Here is an 18113-nt window from a genome sequence, read left to right on the forward strand (position 1 = left end):
GGAGACCGCTACCCTTCTGCGAAAGGGTGCGATAGAGCCTGTCCCTCCAGCCAAGATGAAAAAAGGGTTCTACAGCCCTTACTTCATCGCACAAGGTGGGGGGGTGCGACCAATCCTGGACCTGCGAGTACTGAACTGGCTTTGCACAGACTCCCATCCAAGATGCTGATGCAAAAACACACTCTAACGAGTATCCAACATCAAGATTGGGTCACGGCGGTAGACCTGAAGGACGCGTATTGCCCCTTTGGCCTGTCCTTGTCCCCTCGCATCTTCACAAAGGTCGCAGAGGCAGCCCTTGCCCTGCTAAGGGAAGTGGGCGTCCACATCCTCAACTATCTCGATGACTGGCTAATCCTAGCTCACTCTCGAGAGTTGCTGTGTGCACACAAGGACCTCGTGCTCTGGCACCTCAGCCGACTGGGGCTTCGGGTCAACTGGGAAAAGAGCAAGCTCTCCCCGGTTCAGAGCATCCCTTTTCTCAGTTTGGAGTTGGACTCAGTCTCAATGACAGCACGCCTCACGAACGAGAACATGCAGTCGGTGCTGAACTGTCTGAAGGCGTTCAGACGGAGAACAGCGGTTCCACTGAAACTTTTTCAGAGGCTCCTGGGGCATATGGCATCCTCAGCGGTGGCCACACCACTCGGGTTGATGCATATGAGACCGCTTCAGCACTGGCTTCAGTCTCGAGTCCCGAGATGGGCATGGCGCCGCGGGACATATGGCGTGACCATCACGCCGATCTGTCGCCGCCTCTTCAGATTGACCTTGCATTTCTATGGGCTGGGGTTCCCCTAGAGCAGGTCTCCAGGCATGTAGTGGTTACAACAGACGCCTCCAAGACGAACTGGGGTGCTGGATGCAACGGGCACACAGCCGCTGGCTCCTGGACTGGCCCACGGCTGCGTTGGCACATCAACTGCCTCGAGTTTTTGGCAGTACTGCTCGCCCTGCGGAGGTTCCGGCCGTTGATCCAGGGCAAGCACGTGTTGGTCCGGATGGACAACACAGCGACGGTAGTGTACATCAACCGTCAATGCAGTCTACGCTCCCGTTGCATGTCACAACTCGCCCGCCGTCTCCTCCTCTGGAGTCAGCAGCACCTCAAGTCGCTACAAGCCACTCACATACCGGGCACCTCAACACCGCAGTGGACATGCTGTCATGTCAGGTTACCCTCAGGGGAGAGTGGAGACTCCACCCTCAGGTGGTCCAGCTGATTTGGAGTCGATTTGGTCAAGAACAGGTAGACCTGTTTGCTTCCTGGGAATCCTCCCACTGCCCGCTTTGGTACGCCCTGACCGAGGCACCCCTCGGTAAAGATGCGCTGGCACACAGCTGGCCCCCTGGACTATGCAAATATGCATTTCCCCCAGTGAGCCTACTTGCACAGACCCTGTGCAAGGTCAGGGAGGACGGGGAGCAGGTCATCCTTGTAGTAACCTACTGGCCCACCCAGATGTGGTTCTCGGATCTCATGCTCCTCGCAACAGACCCCCGACGAATTCCCCTGAGGAAGGACCTTCTTTCTCAGGGACTGGGCACCATCTGGCACCCACGACCAGACCTCTGGAATCTCCACGTCTGGCCCCTGGACGGGACGCGGAAGACCTAAGTGGCCTACCACCCGTGGTGGTAGACACAATCACTCAGGCTAGGGCTCCCTCTACGAGGCGCCTGTATGCCTTGAAGTGGCGTCTGTTCGCTAAGTGGTGTTCTTCCCGACGCAAAGACCCCCAGAGATGCGCAGTCGGATCGGTGCTTTCCTTCCTGCAGGAGAGGCTGGAGGGGCGGCTGTCCCCCTCCACCTTGAAGGTGTATGTAGCCACTATAGCGGCACACCACAACACGGTGGACGGTAAGTCCTTAGGGAAGCACGACCTGATCATCTGGTTCCTGAGAGGCGCAAGGAAGTTGAATCCCTCCAGACCACGTCTCATCCCCTCATGGGACCTCTCTGTAGTCCTTTGGGTCTACAGGGAGCCCCCTTCGAGCCCCTGGAGTCAGCTGAGCTTAAGTCACTCTCTTTGAAGACTGCCCTCCTGACTGCGCTCACTTCCATCAAGAGGGTAGGGGACCTGCAGGCGTTCTCTGTCAGCGAATCGTGCCTGGAGTTCGGTCCGGGCTACTCTCACATGATCCTGAGACCCCGACCGGGCTATGTGCCCAAGGTTCCTACGACCCCGTTTAGGGATCAGGTGGTGAACCTGCAAGCACTGCCCCAGGAGGAGGCAGACCCAGCTTTGGCATTGGTGTATCCAGTGCATGCTTTATGCATCTATTTGGATCGCACGCAGAGCTTCGAGCAGCTCTTTGTCTGCTTTGGTGGACAGCGGAAAGGAAGCGCTGTCTCCAAACAGAGGATCGCCCACTGGGTCATTGAAAAAAGGATACTGCATTAATTTTTTTGAACACTAACTATTAATTGCATAAATTAACTTGTTACATTTCTCAGCCCTAGTCATCTTTTATCACTGTAACGGTATATATCATGAAGTTATTTTTGCTGAATGCAACAAAAAATGGTTTATATATAAAATAACCATGTAATTATGCCTGTATCTGGATAATCCAGTGAAATAAATGCTCAGTGCTGAATAAATGCTAGTCTTTTATCATTGTTATTTGGAACTTGCTGAGTGCGAAACCAAAAGATAAGATTGTTCATAACAAATTAATGATAGGGATTAATGCAAAACCAGCTCCACATTCTAATATTTTCATCTGAATTATTTAATGCATCAAGTTGCAATGTTGCTCAGCAGCCATAAACAACTAAACTCTTGCTCTGACATGTAGGCCTAAATAACATAAAACAGATCTGCCCACTGACAGCCATGCAAATCTAACACAGTCTTTACTGGTTGACACATTTGTATCAACACACCGTCATACTGTATATCCAGTCCTAGTCTGATATTTTTTTCACATTAAAAGTTTCCATTTTAGGCAAAAAAATAATATGATGGATTTTCCTGAAATTGCGATCCACAAATCTTTCCTCTTACTGTTACACAAATTTTTCACTGGAATGCTTTGCAACCAAAAATGTATTACTTTATGCTACAAATTAATTACCCATTCAAAACCAAATGCAGACTTTCCTGAAAGCACACACTAACATTATTTTCCTAATGACTCTGGGAACGCCTCCAAAAAGCCCCCTGTAGCCAGTCTGGGTTATTTTGTGCTGAATGATAGCCAGGTAAGATAACAGTAAATCTCTCTCCTAACTTACTAATGACAAATAAAAAATCCCTATAACTGTTATAAAACTTTCCTCATCTGAGAAAACACTAAACTGGAAACGAGACATTTCAGGCAGCAAAAAATATGATTGGAGTACATGGAGAAGCCAGTCAAAACAATTGAAAAGAAAATCTAAATACACAAAACCGTCTAACAACAGCTGTCAACCTTGTTATCAATCTTGTACCTCGACCCAACTGCGTTCATATTTGCATGTGGCTATTGCATACTGCGGCTTCCCCGTTGACTTGCATGGATTAGCGCCTATCACCAGGTTTGTGTGACAGGAAATGCAGAGGAATACCGAAAGACAAGAAAAAGCATAGGATCTAGTTTAACATAAACCCAAAGGCCTGCATCATTTATGGTTTTACCTTCCCACCCCAAACCAACCACAAGAAAGTAGGCCAGAAGTCAGGCGCTTTGTACAATCCACAAGCTTACTCAACCGGCAATACACCGCCACCACATAAGCCATGTGAGGAATTTGAAGTAATTCGTTTTTCTGTAGGTTATAACAGATATCAGGAACCAAATGGTTCCAAGAATGTATAACTGTCTAACCAAAAATCTTCATCCAATTAGTTCGTCCAAAAATGAAAATTCTGTCATTTACTCACCTTTACGTTGTACCTCAACCCAACATTCCTCACCCCGTCAAAGCTCTCAAATGCCAATTGCGTTCACTGAAATATGGATTTAAAGTATTTTGGATCGTTCTGCTGACGAAACATTGAAAAAAACATATTTTCAAAAAGTTGACAAAAAACTTCAGAAAACATGAGTTGTGGAAAATTAGATGTGATCTATGAGCTTTATACAGTGTATGCCACTGAAAGGACTACAAGTCTGTCCCTCACAGCCTCATTTTTATTTACATCAAAAATTAAATATGGCTCTACTGTGAGTCATTTCTATTCCTTCTGACTGCAGGAATCATTAACAACCAAAGAAGGTTGCCTCTTCAACATAGACTAACTGATTTCACAACCAAAATGACAGTGCTTTGGTATAAGTCCTCAGACCTCTCTGAATAATGGCTTCTTAATAGCCAGTGGTTAGTCCTTCAATAAAGATTCACTGTGTTTTAAAGGACTGTACAGTACAATCAATTTTAGATTCACAAGGACAATAAATCTAGAGGGAGCTGCCCAACCATTTTAACACACTTTAAAACAGAACCTCCCACTAGCCAGTGAAGCGGAAACAGGCAGATTCACAGCCCCACACATTGGGCCTCATTTATGAAACATGAGCAGAACGATTTTGTGTAAATCATTTGTAAAGCAGTTCTGAAGGAAATACTCTTTACATCTGCTCCTAACATCCCATAAGACAGTGTCCTTTCAGACAAACTGCCATGTCATTTTAATGGAAGTTAAATTAAATGAGTAAAATTTACCTTAAAAATAACAAATTTGCATAAAGAAAAAAGCAGTTTGATGTTTTCTTTTTAAACCATATACTTAATATAAAAGTTTCTTTGATGCTTGCATTTATTTCTTCATAGTAAAGTTTATTCCCAACTCCGCTTTATACATTTTATATAGTTTTTCCAGCATAAGTTTGTGAAAAGTTTGTAAATAAAATGTAGTTGTTTAATTTTCTTAAAAAAAATTAATGCCCTCTAATGTGGTTGGACAGTTTCTTCATTTGATACAAGCTCTATAATTTAAGTGTCATAAATTAGTATAGGCATTGATTGTTCCGCATATCTCTATTCACATTTACTAGCACGTCTGATGCCTTCCTTATAGGCCGTTTTCATAGGGGTTGATTCTGATAATTGTGAATGAACGTACACACACCCCCTATTTACGAATGTTTTGAATTCACTAACACACACGTTTAACTAAAAAATCTGGGGGGTACAAAGCATTTGTGAATCTGAAGGAACGTTTTTGTGAAGGTCCATTTTACGCACAAATTACTCAGACTTTACTTATATATGTTTATGAAAGTTTCATGAATGAGGCCCACTGAACCTCATGTGAGCGCTTTGTGCACCAGATGACACCCAATCTCTACAATGACAACATAATTTAACCTCTGACCCCTACTGTTGCTAGGAAACATGAGGAGTCATCAAACCAATGTGGTTTAGCCATGCTTCAGTTCAGCTTTTTTTCCTTTACCTCAAGCCGAAAGTGCTTAGGCTGTCAGTTTCAACTCAAGCAAATGGACATGATTTTATGCACACTAGCTATACATACATTATAGGGATGGGTCAGGATGGTCAACTAGTTGACAAAATGTCCACCAACTCAGTCATTTACAACAACCACGGTCCAGATAACCTCGTCCCTTCCACTATGTAGGGAAGCTGCTACCACTGAGTGCATGAACTGTTTTTTGGTTGAAGCAGTACATCATCCGGAAACAACTTCTTTCTGTTACAATTTCAGTGTGGACACACACTCAAACTATTTACACTACAAAATGGCATAGAATAGTGCAGAAATGTGCACTATAAGATGCATCATATGTATCTTCATGTACATCATCCGTTAAACCATAATTTGCCCAAGAATATTTCTGGGGACCAGGGGTTCTTTACTTTAGGCTAGAAGCATGCTGTGGTATCCTCCTATTGTTGGCTCACATTGGGGTAGCGAGTATGTCTATTCTTGGACTTTGCTGGTGTGACTGCTGGACGTAGACTTATCAAACTGGGATGGGGTAATTCTTGGTTATCGTCTCCTAAATCTCTCGTTAGTGTGGAGGAGAGCAGCTGTAATGAGGTGGGGGGTTCTGGCACAGAGACAATAAGAGTATTTATTTTTATAGGAGAACACTGTTGTTTCAGGCCTTAAGCTTGGGTCTGGGATTTGTCTGCAGTGATTTGGTATAATGACATCCAACAGGAAACCTTAATTAGCCGATCAAAATATGAGATGCAGTTTATCCTGTTACAGAGTGCCTTCTGGGTCTGCACAAGCCCTGTAGATTATCACAAACTGAACACATGTGTAATCAACATAGCTTAAATATGATATAGCTACAACTGGTCTCGGCACATCCAGAAAATCTGATTACAGCACATCATGAGCTTTTTGATGATACTGAGACTGAAACATGACTTAAACTGTATCTAGCAAAGGACATACAACTAACAAATATATCAAATATTCTTCTGAACAAAAAGCAGAAAAACCATGTAAAACTCACTGCCATAATGCTAGGGTGGTCTGGGTGGTTGCTTACTGGCAAAAGTCCTTGCCTTAGCATACACCACTAACTAATGTTGTTTATCTAGTGTTCTTAACACTTGGAGTGGCCACAAGCTCCAGACAAAATAAAACTCGGCCAACACACACATGCAATTTAATGTTCAGACAGTGTGGAGTGAATATAAAAAATAGATGACCTGCATCTGTCATACAAAAGACATAATCATCCCACCATGCTTGACTGAAATTCAGCAATCAAAAAAAGAATGCTACAATTTTTGCATCAGCTTTAGATAGGTGGGATTAGTAGAAATGTAGGAGAGCTTAAAAATAAGTTACACAAATTAATGAAGCATCACACCGCCAGTAGAGTGGAGAAAGGACTGACCTGTTATCATGAATCCTCTGGGGGAGTGGGTGATGAAGTGTTTAGGGTAGTGCTTGTGGAGCCGGTAGTCTTTCTCGCTCCGTGACCGGGTGTGCTCGGAGGCCCGGTCTGAGAATTCGGAACTGGGCCAGGCCCTCCGCAGTGTGGTGCTGCGTGTTTTTTTCATGATGAGCCCAGATAAAAGCAGTACACTGCCACTGGCTGTGCCCGCCTCTGCCCACCTTCTAATATCACACTATAACAATCACACTTTTGACATGATGAGATACTCCACCACTGACACTTTCTCTCCACCTCACTCTTCTTCCAGTAGTCTGAAACACACGAATGCAGGGAAGTGCATGCACCACAACACGCAATCACAGAAGCTTGGTTTGCAAAGCTGCTGTCCTGGAACCCTTTAAGTTTTTTGGTTTTGGGTCCTCCTCTCTCAGTGCTGAATCTGCTGGCCACAGATGCATCTACCGATGCATTGCCCTACATGCTCCTAATCCTGGTTTAAACAGTTTCTGGCTTCACGTGTGAAGAGAGGCACACATGCACGCTCTCACATGCTTTGCTATTTCAGCAGCATGTGGATGGAAGACGAGGAGGTGTGTGGGAGTTGAGGGAGGAAGGGTACGAGGGAACTCATGTGGGAGGATGGAGGGAGGGGATTTGTCTGGGATGTGGGGGGATTGCAGAGGGGTCGAAGTGGGGGCTGAGGGTTTTCACACCGTGAGAAGAATCCTGGATCCAGACAAAAGATCAATTCAGCCAAGATTCACTCCACTAGTGCAGAGACATCGAGACAAAAGACACCCCCAAAAACAAATTAGACTTTTAAGACAGAAGAACCACAGAGAACACAAAGTCTCAGTCTGTCTCTTCGTGTGCAGGGCAGGGGTCCATTAACCATGCAGAAATAACATGCAGAGTATATGTGAGAGACATAAGATCCAAGTTTTCCCCCTTTCCATTTTAAATGCAAGGTTGGAAAGAGAGTGCTCGATCCATTTAAAAAGATATCATGTCACAGAAAGACATCCTGTTGTCCTGGAGTAGGATGGGAGACAGGACTATGTGAACAAATCTAGAGCAGATCTCTGATGCATTCAATGCCCGTGACAAAGATAAACATGGAGGCAAATGCATGCGTGGGACTTTCACAGAATGAAAGCTCCTAGACTGCAAGTTGCAGAACGTCTTCTCATCTTTCTCCAGGTTGTGTTGTCTGACTCGCCAACCGTGCACCACAGGCTCATAAACACATACTCTCACCCTGAATGGCACATGCAGCTCCTGGCCTCCACACGTTGATGCTTTTGGAGGGGCTGTCCATCATCAGACTTGTAGATTCAGTCAGGGTGCGCTTCTCGCAACAAAACCTCTAGGGCTTACTCTCGTCGTCTCTTTTTGGTTCTCTCTTTCTGGCAGTCTGCCCAGCCAATAGAAGCATGGTGCTTTATTTACATACAATGTCTCACAAGCTCCTGCGCCAGTCAAACCATTGTAGTATCAAGAGGTGAAAGAAGAAGAGATGTCCCTTATCAGTAAGGCAGGGATGACAAAAGAGCTGCAGCTTGAACTGTCCCGCAATCTCCCTTTCCTTTCCCTCAGAATTTATTTTTCTAATTGTTTTTGCTCTTTTCAACTAAACGCCCTCCTTCTTCAAAGCACAGTTAGATTCACTTACAATTCTCACTTATTCCTGATGGTCGAAGCACCAACTGCAAGAGAAATTCCTTGGGAATGTAAGTAAAAAAATCTCTCTACTGCAGCTAGAGCGGGAACTGGGGTTCAGGGAGCACAGCGGAATGGTGAATGGAGCTCTCCCTCCCTCGTATGCTTTCTCTCTCTCTCTCTCTCTCTCTCTCTCTCTCTCTCTCTCCTCCCTCCCTACCTTTCCTGTCAGGACAGCAAATGCGCAGCTGTTTGAGAACACAGCCAATCACCCTCTGACAGAGTGAAAAAGCGACAGAGACTTTTTCTCTTTCATGCAGTGCAAATGCACATTGCATTATTTACTCAGCGTTGCACTGGGGATTGAGGAATACAGAAACCACAGAGGTCCATATGAACAGCCCAATGCCGTACATCACAAATTGAATATCCAGAGTTTTAAACTTTAAAAAGGACACAAAAGCACCTATAAAGGTTTGGAAAAATGATCAGACTGATTTCAATGACTTTGTTGCAGTGGTGCTCAATTTAAAGGGATAGTTGTTTTAAACCCGTATGACTTAGTGAGTAAATAATGACAGAATTTTCATTTTGAGTGAACTGTTCCTTTAACTAGCCTGCACTTTTTCTCTCTTTCTTTGTCTCATTTAACTCCTTGGGGCAGATCATTAATCAGAGGGGGGACTTCCTCTCTGTCCAGCCAACTGAGCAGTGAGAAACTAATGTTTTTCCAATAAGTCAGAGGTGAAAGGTCAGCCATCCAAAACAAAAACAAACCTCCATCATCACTCTCATTATCATCAGCAATCTGTGGCCATAGGTTTGTGAAAATAATTTTGTATCTTTTCCAAACTAGAAGAAATTGTATTGAATGGAAACAAAAGAAAAGGTCTATATTAAAATTAATGTGATGAACACCAGGCCTGAAATTCGGCGCGGGATTGCGGGTATTGTGCAAAAAAATTTCAACCATTCCCGCATGTTCCACATTCATAATGCAGGAAATTCCCATACTATTTTATTCACTTCAACATGTACAGTAGCTGAGAATTGGTAAACCAATCCATACAGTTGAACAAATCAATAATCAATAATTCTTGTCTTTTTATCAAACTGTGATTCCAAAATCTGTGCAAATAAATCAGCTCTTCAACGTCCCTCTCTCTCTCTCTCTCTCTCTCTCTCTCGTGCATCTTTCGCAGCTTATTGAACACTTGATGTGTTTAGTGTGAGAGTGCAGCGAGGAAACGCATATTTGCTGAATTTAAGATGTTACATATCTATAAACCTGTTAATTTGACATTAGAACACCGTTGTATCATGTCTCTGTAAGCGAGGGATGCAATAAAACTGTTGCTCCTGTTTATAATCAACAGTGCTGTCAATGTTGCAAGCGCACAACGTTGGAGCGATCTAGTTTTGCCGCCTATCATGTCGTGGTGCTCCCTCATAATAACACAGCATCAAGAAAGGCAGAAATAGATAAATGCTTTTTGTGCAACCAGGACTGCTCAGCTGCAAGGGTGAAAAGAAATGCTTAAACACCTGTTACATCTCTCTAGACTATTGCTCCATCTGAACTATAAAGGTACTTTCTCTAACATGTGAATCAGTCAGTTTTAATAAATATGTATTAATATGCATACACAATAATAATATAGTAATATAAAAACTATAATATTACTATAAAAATATATTATCTGTCTATCTTTAATATACATATTATAAAAGCAATGTTCTCTCAGGATTTAATCTGTTAAAATTTTCAGTGCATTTGTCAACATAAAATGGCCATTTTTTTATGTAACTGGTGAGAATTTACTTGTACTCTTAAAGGTATAGAAGGCGAGTAATGATTACAGAAATGTCATTTTTGGGTGAACTGCCCTTTAGCTATCTGTTGAAGTATCTGTTAAAGGTATCTGCCAAGAACAACAACAAAAATTTAAGTCAGCACATGATTGCATCACATCTACCATGTAGGCTGTATACTAAATATCATTCCACCTGAATAAAACTAGAGGTAAGAACTGAGAAAAGTAGCCCCTGGTGAGATTCCCCCCATATGAGCCATGTAAGAGGGGAATTCCCCCCAATTTTCAGAAATGAATTTCAGGCACTGAACACTTTCTTATCCAAACAAAGAGAACTTAGGTCAGAAAAAAGGAATAATTCAAAGAAAGAAACAAATATTGTTCCCAATTCTATCAAACTATAAAGTGTTGTGAGAGTTTGTGTCATCTGAGTTTTGAAGTGATGTAGTAGAGTGCTGATGCTTTGCAGCCAGTTGGTGTTGGGTTACAGAGTTCTTAATGGAACACTACAGAGTCATGGAGGCAGAAACCTGCTGTAGGTCAACTTCAACCTTGGCTCGCAAGTACAGACTTGCAGGAGTCTTGGCAAAAACTTTCCATGAGTTTCTTGATAGATTAGAGGAAGACAACACATCTAGCTAGATTTTGCAACATTTATCAAACTAGATACAGTATGCATTCCTGTAACTCAACAGGTAAGATGGAAACGACAAGGTTATGGGTTCGATTCCCAAGGTTCCTTCGGATAAAAGTGCCTGCCAAATGCATATATGTAAAATGCATCTTTCAGATTGTCAGGATTTGCTAGTTTAATATTCTCTGACCAATTTTGGCACCCCAGTTCTCATATGCTAAACTCCTTGAATGCTGAGATGGCTGGATCTGTTGTTTATTTTTGTGTGCATCTATATAGTGCATATAAATAGTGATGCGCCGAAATGAATATACCTGGCCAAAACTGAGAATTCTGAACACACTGGGCCGAAACCGAAAATGATTATTTTAAATTAGACTTTGTTTGGAATAACTGAACAAATTCTACATGTTATTATTAGGGATGCACCAAAACGTCCTGGTTACTTTCATAACCTCCGTTCCCTGATGGAGGGAACGAGACATTGTGTCAATGTAGTGACACTAGGGGTCACTTTTAGGAGCCCTAAACACCTCTGAAATTTGAAAAAAGGCCAGTGGGAATTGGCGAGTGGAATTTGCATGCCACTCCCCCGGACATACGGGTATAAAAGGAGCTGGTATGCAACCACTCATTCAGGTTTTGTGCTGAGGAGCCGAGACAAGGTCCCGGCCATTTCAGTGGGTAGTTCAGCATTGTGGCAAGAGGGACACAACGTCTCGTTCCCTCCATTAGGGAACAGAGGGTACGAAAGTAACCAGGATGTTCCCTATCTGTCACTCACTCGACGTTGTGTCGATGTAATGACACTAGGGGTCCCTATACAAAATGCCACGACTACTGAACTGTGTAACATGGACTAGCAGTGCGAGACGGGCTGACCTCTGTGTGCCTCGTAGCCAGTGCACCAGGCCATCACGTAACCTCCCCCAACATTCTTATGAGCGCTGAACGGTCCTTTGGGAACAAGTCGACTGCCCAACAAATAGGGACAGGCTAGCCCGGCCGTGGCCTCTTTTCCTCTTTTTTCTCCCCAAAAAGAGTGGAATTTGTTAACCGACTGGAGGCCATAAATGTCTACGTCGGGGGGTGTCACTCCCAAGTGGAAGACACCACGGAGACCACACCCCAACCAGAGAAGGGGGGGGGGGTATTTCAAGTGGAAATGTCACATGGTCTTACCGAGTCTTGTCAGAAGTATGTCATGTGGAGAAGTCGCCTAGTAGGTCCTACCCAAGAGGGGAGGAGTTTCTACAAGCATGGTGACCAGGGGCAGATGGGCCTCTGCCCAAGGAAGATGCAGTATACCGATAGGGAAACGATTTAGCGGAAGATATATCACATGGGGTCACCTATGGGGAACCAGCGCATGTGGAGCACCTACTCCAGTACAGGGCTTAGTTAGCACATGTACTGGGCCGGCAGAGAGTTTCTCCGCAAACTCATCTGCCACAAGGCTAAGGAGGAAAATCATCCAGGGATCACAACTTGTGAACATGACTGGGAGTCAAAGGCACACGTCTTCACCTCATGGGAGGGGAAAGGCACTATACGCAAGCGGTACACCTGGCCAGCTGTCCCAGAACTTACCTGTTCAGACCTGACAACACATGGGATGAAACCGGCTCAACCTGGAGATTATAGAACCTCGCAAAGGTGTTTGGTGTCACCCAGCCCACTCAGGGCCCAGGAGGCCGCTACACTCCTAGTAGAGTGGGTTCATAGCGCCACAGGGGCCGACACGTCCTGAGCGTGATATGCCATCATGATGGCATCAATGACCCAGTGGGTGATCCTCTGTTTGGAGACAGTGCTTCCTTAACGCTGTCCACCAAAGCAGACAAAGAGCTGCTTGGAGCTTCAAAAGCTCTGTGTGCGATCCAAATAGATGCGTAAAGCACACACCGGACACAGCAATGCCAAAGCTGGGTCTGCCTCCTCCTGGGGCAGTGCTTACAGGTTCACCACCTGATCCCTAAACGGGGTCGTGGGAAACTTGGGCACATAGTCCAGTTGGGGTCTCAGGATCACGTGAGAGTAGCCCGGACCGAACTCCAGGCACAATTCGCTGACAGAGAACACCTGCAGGTCACCTACCCTCTTGATGGAAGTGAGCGCAGTCAGGAGGGCAGTCTTCAAAGAGAGTGCCTTAAGCTCAGCTGACTCCAGGGGCTTGAAGGGCGCTCCCCGTAGACCCCAAATGACTACACAGAGGTCCCATGAGGGGATGAGATGTGGTCTGGAGGGATTCAACTTCCTTGCGCCTCTCAGGAACCAGATGATCAGGTCGTGCTTCCCTATGGACTTACCATCCACTGTGTCGTGGTGTGCCGCTATAGCGGCTACATACACCTTCAAGGTGGAGTGGGACAGCTGCCCCTCCAGCCTCTCCTGCAGGAAGGAAAGCACCAATCCGACTGCGCATCTCTGGGGGTCTTCATGTCGGGAAGAACACCACTTAGCGAACAGACGCCACTTCAAAGCATACAGGCGCCTCGTAGAAGGAGCCCTAGCCTGAGTGATTGTGTCTACCACCGCGGGTGGTAGGCCACTTAGGTCTTCCACATCCTGTCCAAGGACCAGACGTGAAGATTCCAGAGGTCTGGTCGCAGGTGCCAGATGGTGCCCCGTCCCTGAGAAAGAAGGTCCATACTCAGGGAAATTCGCCAGGGGGGGGGCTGTCGCGAGGAGCGTGAGTTCCGAGAACCATGCCTGGGTGGGCCAGTAGGGTGCTACTAGGATGATCTGCTCCTCGTCCTCCTTGACCTTGCACAGGGTCTGTGCAAGTAGGCTCACTGCTGGAAATGCGTATTTCCATAGTCCAGGGGGCCAGCTGTGTGCCAGTGTGTCTATACCGAGGGGTGCCTCGGTCAGGGCATACCAAAGCGGGCAGTGGGAGGATGCCTGGGAAGCAAACAGGTCTACCTGTGCTCGACCGAATCGACTCCAGATCAGCTGGACCACCTGAGGGTGGAGTCTCCACTCTCCCCTGAGCATAACCTGTCGTGACAGCACGTCCGCTGCAGTGTTGAGGTCACCCGGGATGTGAATGGCTCGTAGCGACTTGAGGCGCTGCTGACTCCAGAGGAGGAGATGGCAGGCGAGTTGTGACATGCAACGGGAGCTTAATACTACCAACAACTCGAGGCAGTTGATGTGCCAATGCAGCCGTGGGCCAGTCCAGGAGCCAACAGCTGTGTGCCCGTTGCATATGGCACCCCAGCCCATCTTGGAGGTGTCTGTCGTAACCACGACGTACCTGGAGACCTGCTCTAGGGGAACCCCTGCCCGTAGAAATGCTAGGTCGTTCCAAGGGCTGAAGAGGCGGCGACAGATTGGCGTGATGACCACGCGATGTGTCACGCAGCGCCATGCCCATCTCGGGACTCGAGTCTGAAGCCAGTGCTGAAGCGGTCTCATATTTATCAACCCGAGCGGTGTGGCAACCGCAGAGGATTCCATATGCCCCAGGAGCCTCTGAAAAAGAACGTCTTCAGACAGTTCAGCACCGACTGTGCGCGCTCGTTCGTGAGGCACGCCGTCATCGAGACTGAGTCCAACTCCAAGCCGAGAAAAGAGATGCTCTGAACTGGGGAGAGCTTGCTTTTTTCCCAGTTGACCTGAAACCCTAGACGGTGGTGCCTGAGCACCAGGTCCTTGTGTGAGCACAGTAACTCTCGAGAGTGAGCTAGGATCAGCCAGTCGTCGAGGTAGTTGAGTATGCGAATGGCCACTTTCCTTAGCGGGGCAAGGGCTGCCTCTCTGACCTTCGTGAAGATGCGAGGGGTCAAGGACAGGCCAAAGGGGAGGACCTTGTACTGGTACGCCCGGCCCTCGAAAGCAAACCGCAGGAAGGGTCTGTGTCGTGGTAAAACCGAGACGTGGAAGTACGCATCCTTCAGGTCTACCACCGTGAATCAATCTTGATGCCGGATGCTCGCTAAAATGCATCTTGAACGGGAGTCTGTGCAAGGCCCGGTTCAGAACTCGCAGGTCCAAGATTGGCCGCAACCCACCGCCTTTCTTCAGTATGATGAAGTAAGGGCTGTAAAACCCTTTCTTCATCTCGGCTGGAGGAACAGGCTCTATCGCGCCCTTGCGCAGAAGTGTCGCGATCTCCGCATGCAAGGTAGCAGCGCACCAGCGAACTGAATCGCGTGGAGTTAAGGTGTGGCGAACTGAATCACGTAGCCGAGTCGGACGGTCCGGGTCAACCATCGCGATGGGTTGGAAAGCGCAAGCCACGTGTCCAAACTCCGGGCGAGGGGGACCAAGGGAATAATCACGTCAGACGTACCGGCGGGAGGAGTCTTGCGGCGGGGCGGAGCCTGAGGTGCCATATCACGGGGGCTTGAGCCCCGTGGCCGTGCTGAGTCCAGGGACATTGAAGGACTTACCTGGCTCCTGATACCCACCATAAGATTGGTTGAGGAGGGGGAGGAGGAACATTGTCCCTGCAGTCCGTCGGAGCCAACCCGGTGTGGGCGTGTTTGTGCCACAGCTGGGCACGCAGGGGCCAAAGGTGGTGCTCCTGGACCACCAGGGTGGACATCACCTACCCGAGAGACCGTGCCGTGACCTTTGTCGCCCGGAGAGCATGGTCGGTCGCCGAGCGCAGTTCCTGCATCAATCCCGGGTCAGAACTACCCTCGTGCAGCTCTTTTAGTGCCTTGGCTTGGTGAACTTGCAGGAGAGCCATGGCGTGCAGGGCGGAGGCAGCTTGTCCAGCGGCACCGTAGGCTTTAGCCATCAGGGACGACGTAAACCTACAGGCCCTGGACGGGATCTTCGGACGTCCATGACAGGTGGCGACGCTCTGTGGGCACAAGTGCACCGCGAGCGCCTTATCCACCTTGGGATCACCAAATACCCCATGGCCGCCCCACCATCGAGGGTAGTGAGAGCGGGGGAGCTGAAAGATCGGGATCGGGCAGTAAAAGGTGCCCCCCATGATCTTGTCAGCTCCTAATGCACTTCCGGGAAGAAAGGGACCGGGGCGGGGCACGGCCTTGAGCGGCGCTCTGGGCCCAGGAACCAATCATCGAGCTGTGAGGTTCAGGGGTTAGTGGAGGGTTCCACTCTAGCCTGACACTCGCAGCTGCCCAGGAAAGCATGTACGTCATCTCTGCGTCAGCCTGAGACTGGGCGACCACACCCGAAGGAAGGAGCCCAGCAGAGGTGTCTGCGTCAGAGTGGATGAGCCCGCTCTCTGATGCTGCGCTCGATAACTCATCGTCTTCCCGGGCTCCGAATAAGAGGTTGAACTCGCCGCGAGACGAGCCGGCGGTCTCATCTGAGAACCCAACTAGGGCAAGCGAGCGTGCTGGGGAATGGGAGGTCCGTGGGGGTTTACCCTCCCACTGAGGTCCCCAAATCGCCCTCAGTGTTAACCGGCACGGCCTCATACCCGTAGGTAGAAGGACCAAGGCGGGGAGCCGCTGGGGTGGCTTGCTTTCTTACGAATGCAAGCCACAACCGCAACGTTGCCATGGTCATGTTCTTGCAATGAGGACAAGTCCCATCCACAAACGATGTCTCCACGTGGGCAGCACCCAGACACGTAAGACAGCGATCGTGGCCGTCAGAAGCGGAGAAATAATGACCGCATCCAGGAATAACACACAAACGGAAAGGCATCTTTAAAAAGACGTTCTGTGTGTGCTGCTCTTTTAGAAGGCAAATATTCTCTTTTTAGAATATACTCTCTTTGTTATTCTGCCGAAGTGCCTAGCGGCGTTCTCTGCACTCCACTGGTGCAGAGGGGGAGTAGCCGCTGAAATGCGCCGTAAAATCCAGCAGATGAGGTGAATAAACTCGCGGATGAATTCAGCTTCAATGAATAGAACCGCTCGGCTCCGAAGAGAAAATCTGAATGAGTGGTTGCATACCAGCTCCTTTTATAGTGGCATGCAAATTCCACTCGCCAAATCCCACTGGCCTTTTTTCAAAGATCAGAGGTGTTTAGGGCTCCCAAGAGTGACCCCTAGTGTCACTACATCGACACAACATCGAGTGAGTGACAGATAGGGAACCACTTTTTCTATACACACTTCAATATAGAGTAAAAAAAAATAAAAAAAAATTGTAGCCTATTAAGAAAACCTTATTATAAACTAATCTACTGGATAATGCAGCAGCAAATTTATCAGTAATTACAGTAAAAATATTCAGTGAACATGAAGCCAGTTCTATTGGCACATTGTTTTTCCACACATTGTATGTGGACTGGATTCTTTAGTGGATTTCTTTTGTGTTCATTTTAGTTGTGATATGATTATCACATTATCATTACTGTAATGTAATAATAATAAATACTGAAAATAATAATAATTATAAAAATAATAATAAAGTTATATTATACAATAATAATAACAATTCTGGCTTTTATTTTGGCAGGATATTCCAGGAAGAACTTTGAGCTGCGCTAAAAACAGTAGGTTTATGAGCATGCTGCTGCTACGAGTGTGTGTCAACAACAGAGAAGTGCCCATTAACGCAAGCACACAGCGCTTGCAAACGATATACTTACTTATTAATTTAACCATATTAAATGAATCCTTTGCGATTCACAAAACTTTTGCATGGCTTCCAGAGACTTTGAACATAATACACGAGCAGGGTTGGGAGGGTTACTTTTGAAATGTATTCCACTACAGATTACAGAATACATGCTGTGAAATGTAATTTGTAACGTATTTTGTTAGATTACTCAAGGTCAGTAACATATTCTAAATACTTTGGATTAATTCCTCAGCACTGGTAGATTTTTTCACATGTTTTGACTATAAAAACTCTGCCAGTACAGTAAGACAAAATGCACGTAAAAAATACATTCTCTGAAAAACCTAAATATCTTATGCAGTGTTGTTTCTAAAACAAGATCAATCAAACTGATCTTGTTTTAAGGAATTTTAGATATTTTTACAGGAAAACAATACAAAAATTATTATGAAGAATATGATTTTTGCCTTAAGATCAAAGGTCTTACTACAAAAAAAGAAATGATGATCCAATGTGAATTTTCTTGATAAAAAAATATGATCGTGCTTGGTAACGTGCATGTAAAATGGCTAGAAATAGCATTTTAGCTTAGCATAAAGCTGACAGTTTATACAAGTTTTATTTCTATTTCTTCTGCTCCAAACTTACTTCAAACTGACTTCTCTGTCTGCTCGTATGAATGTAACACATCA

The 18113-nt window shown here is 46.3% G+C and overlaps 1 protein-coding gene across 2 annotated transcripts in view; it reads right to left on the minus strand.

Annotated features, from left to right (window-relative positions):
- The window catches only part of LOC127412711 (storkhead-box protein 2-like), a 137160-nt gene that overhangs the window by 63932 nt on the left and 55115 nt on the right, over window positions 1–18113 (minus strand). The window contains exon 1 of one of the 2 annotated variants that reach the window (XM_051649301.1): window positions 6811–7723. The exons of the other annotated variant lie outside the window; for it this stretch is intronic. Coding sequence (XP_051505261.1) covers window positions 6811–6976 — 166 coding nt within the window. The 5' untranslated portion in view covers window positions 6977–7723. Of the gene's footprint in view, window positions 1–6810; window positions 7724–18113 lie in introns of those variants that run through there. 2 annotated transcript variants of the gene reach the window in all.

This window comes from Myxocyprinus asiaticus, chromosome 22 (assembly GCF_019703515.2).
Source record: "Myxocyprinus asiaticus isolate MX2 ecotype Aquarium Trade chromosome 22, UBuf_Myxa_2, whole genome shotgun sequence".
NCBI lineage: Eukaryota > Metazoa > Chordata > Actinopteri > Cypriniformes > Catostomidae > Myxocyprinus > Myxocyprinus asiaticus.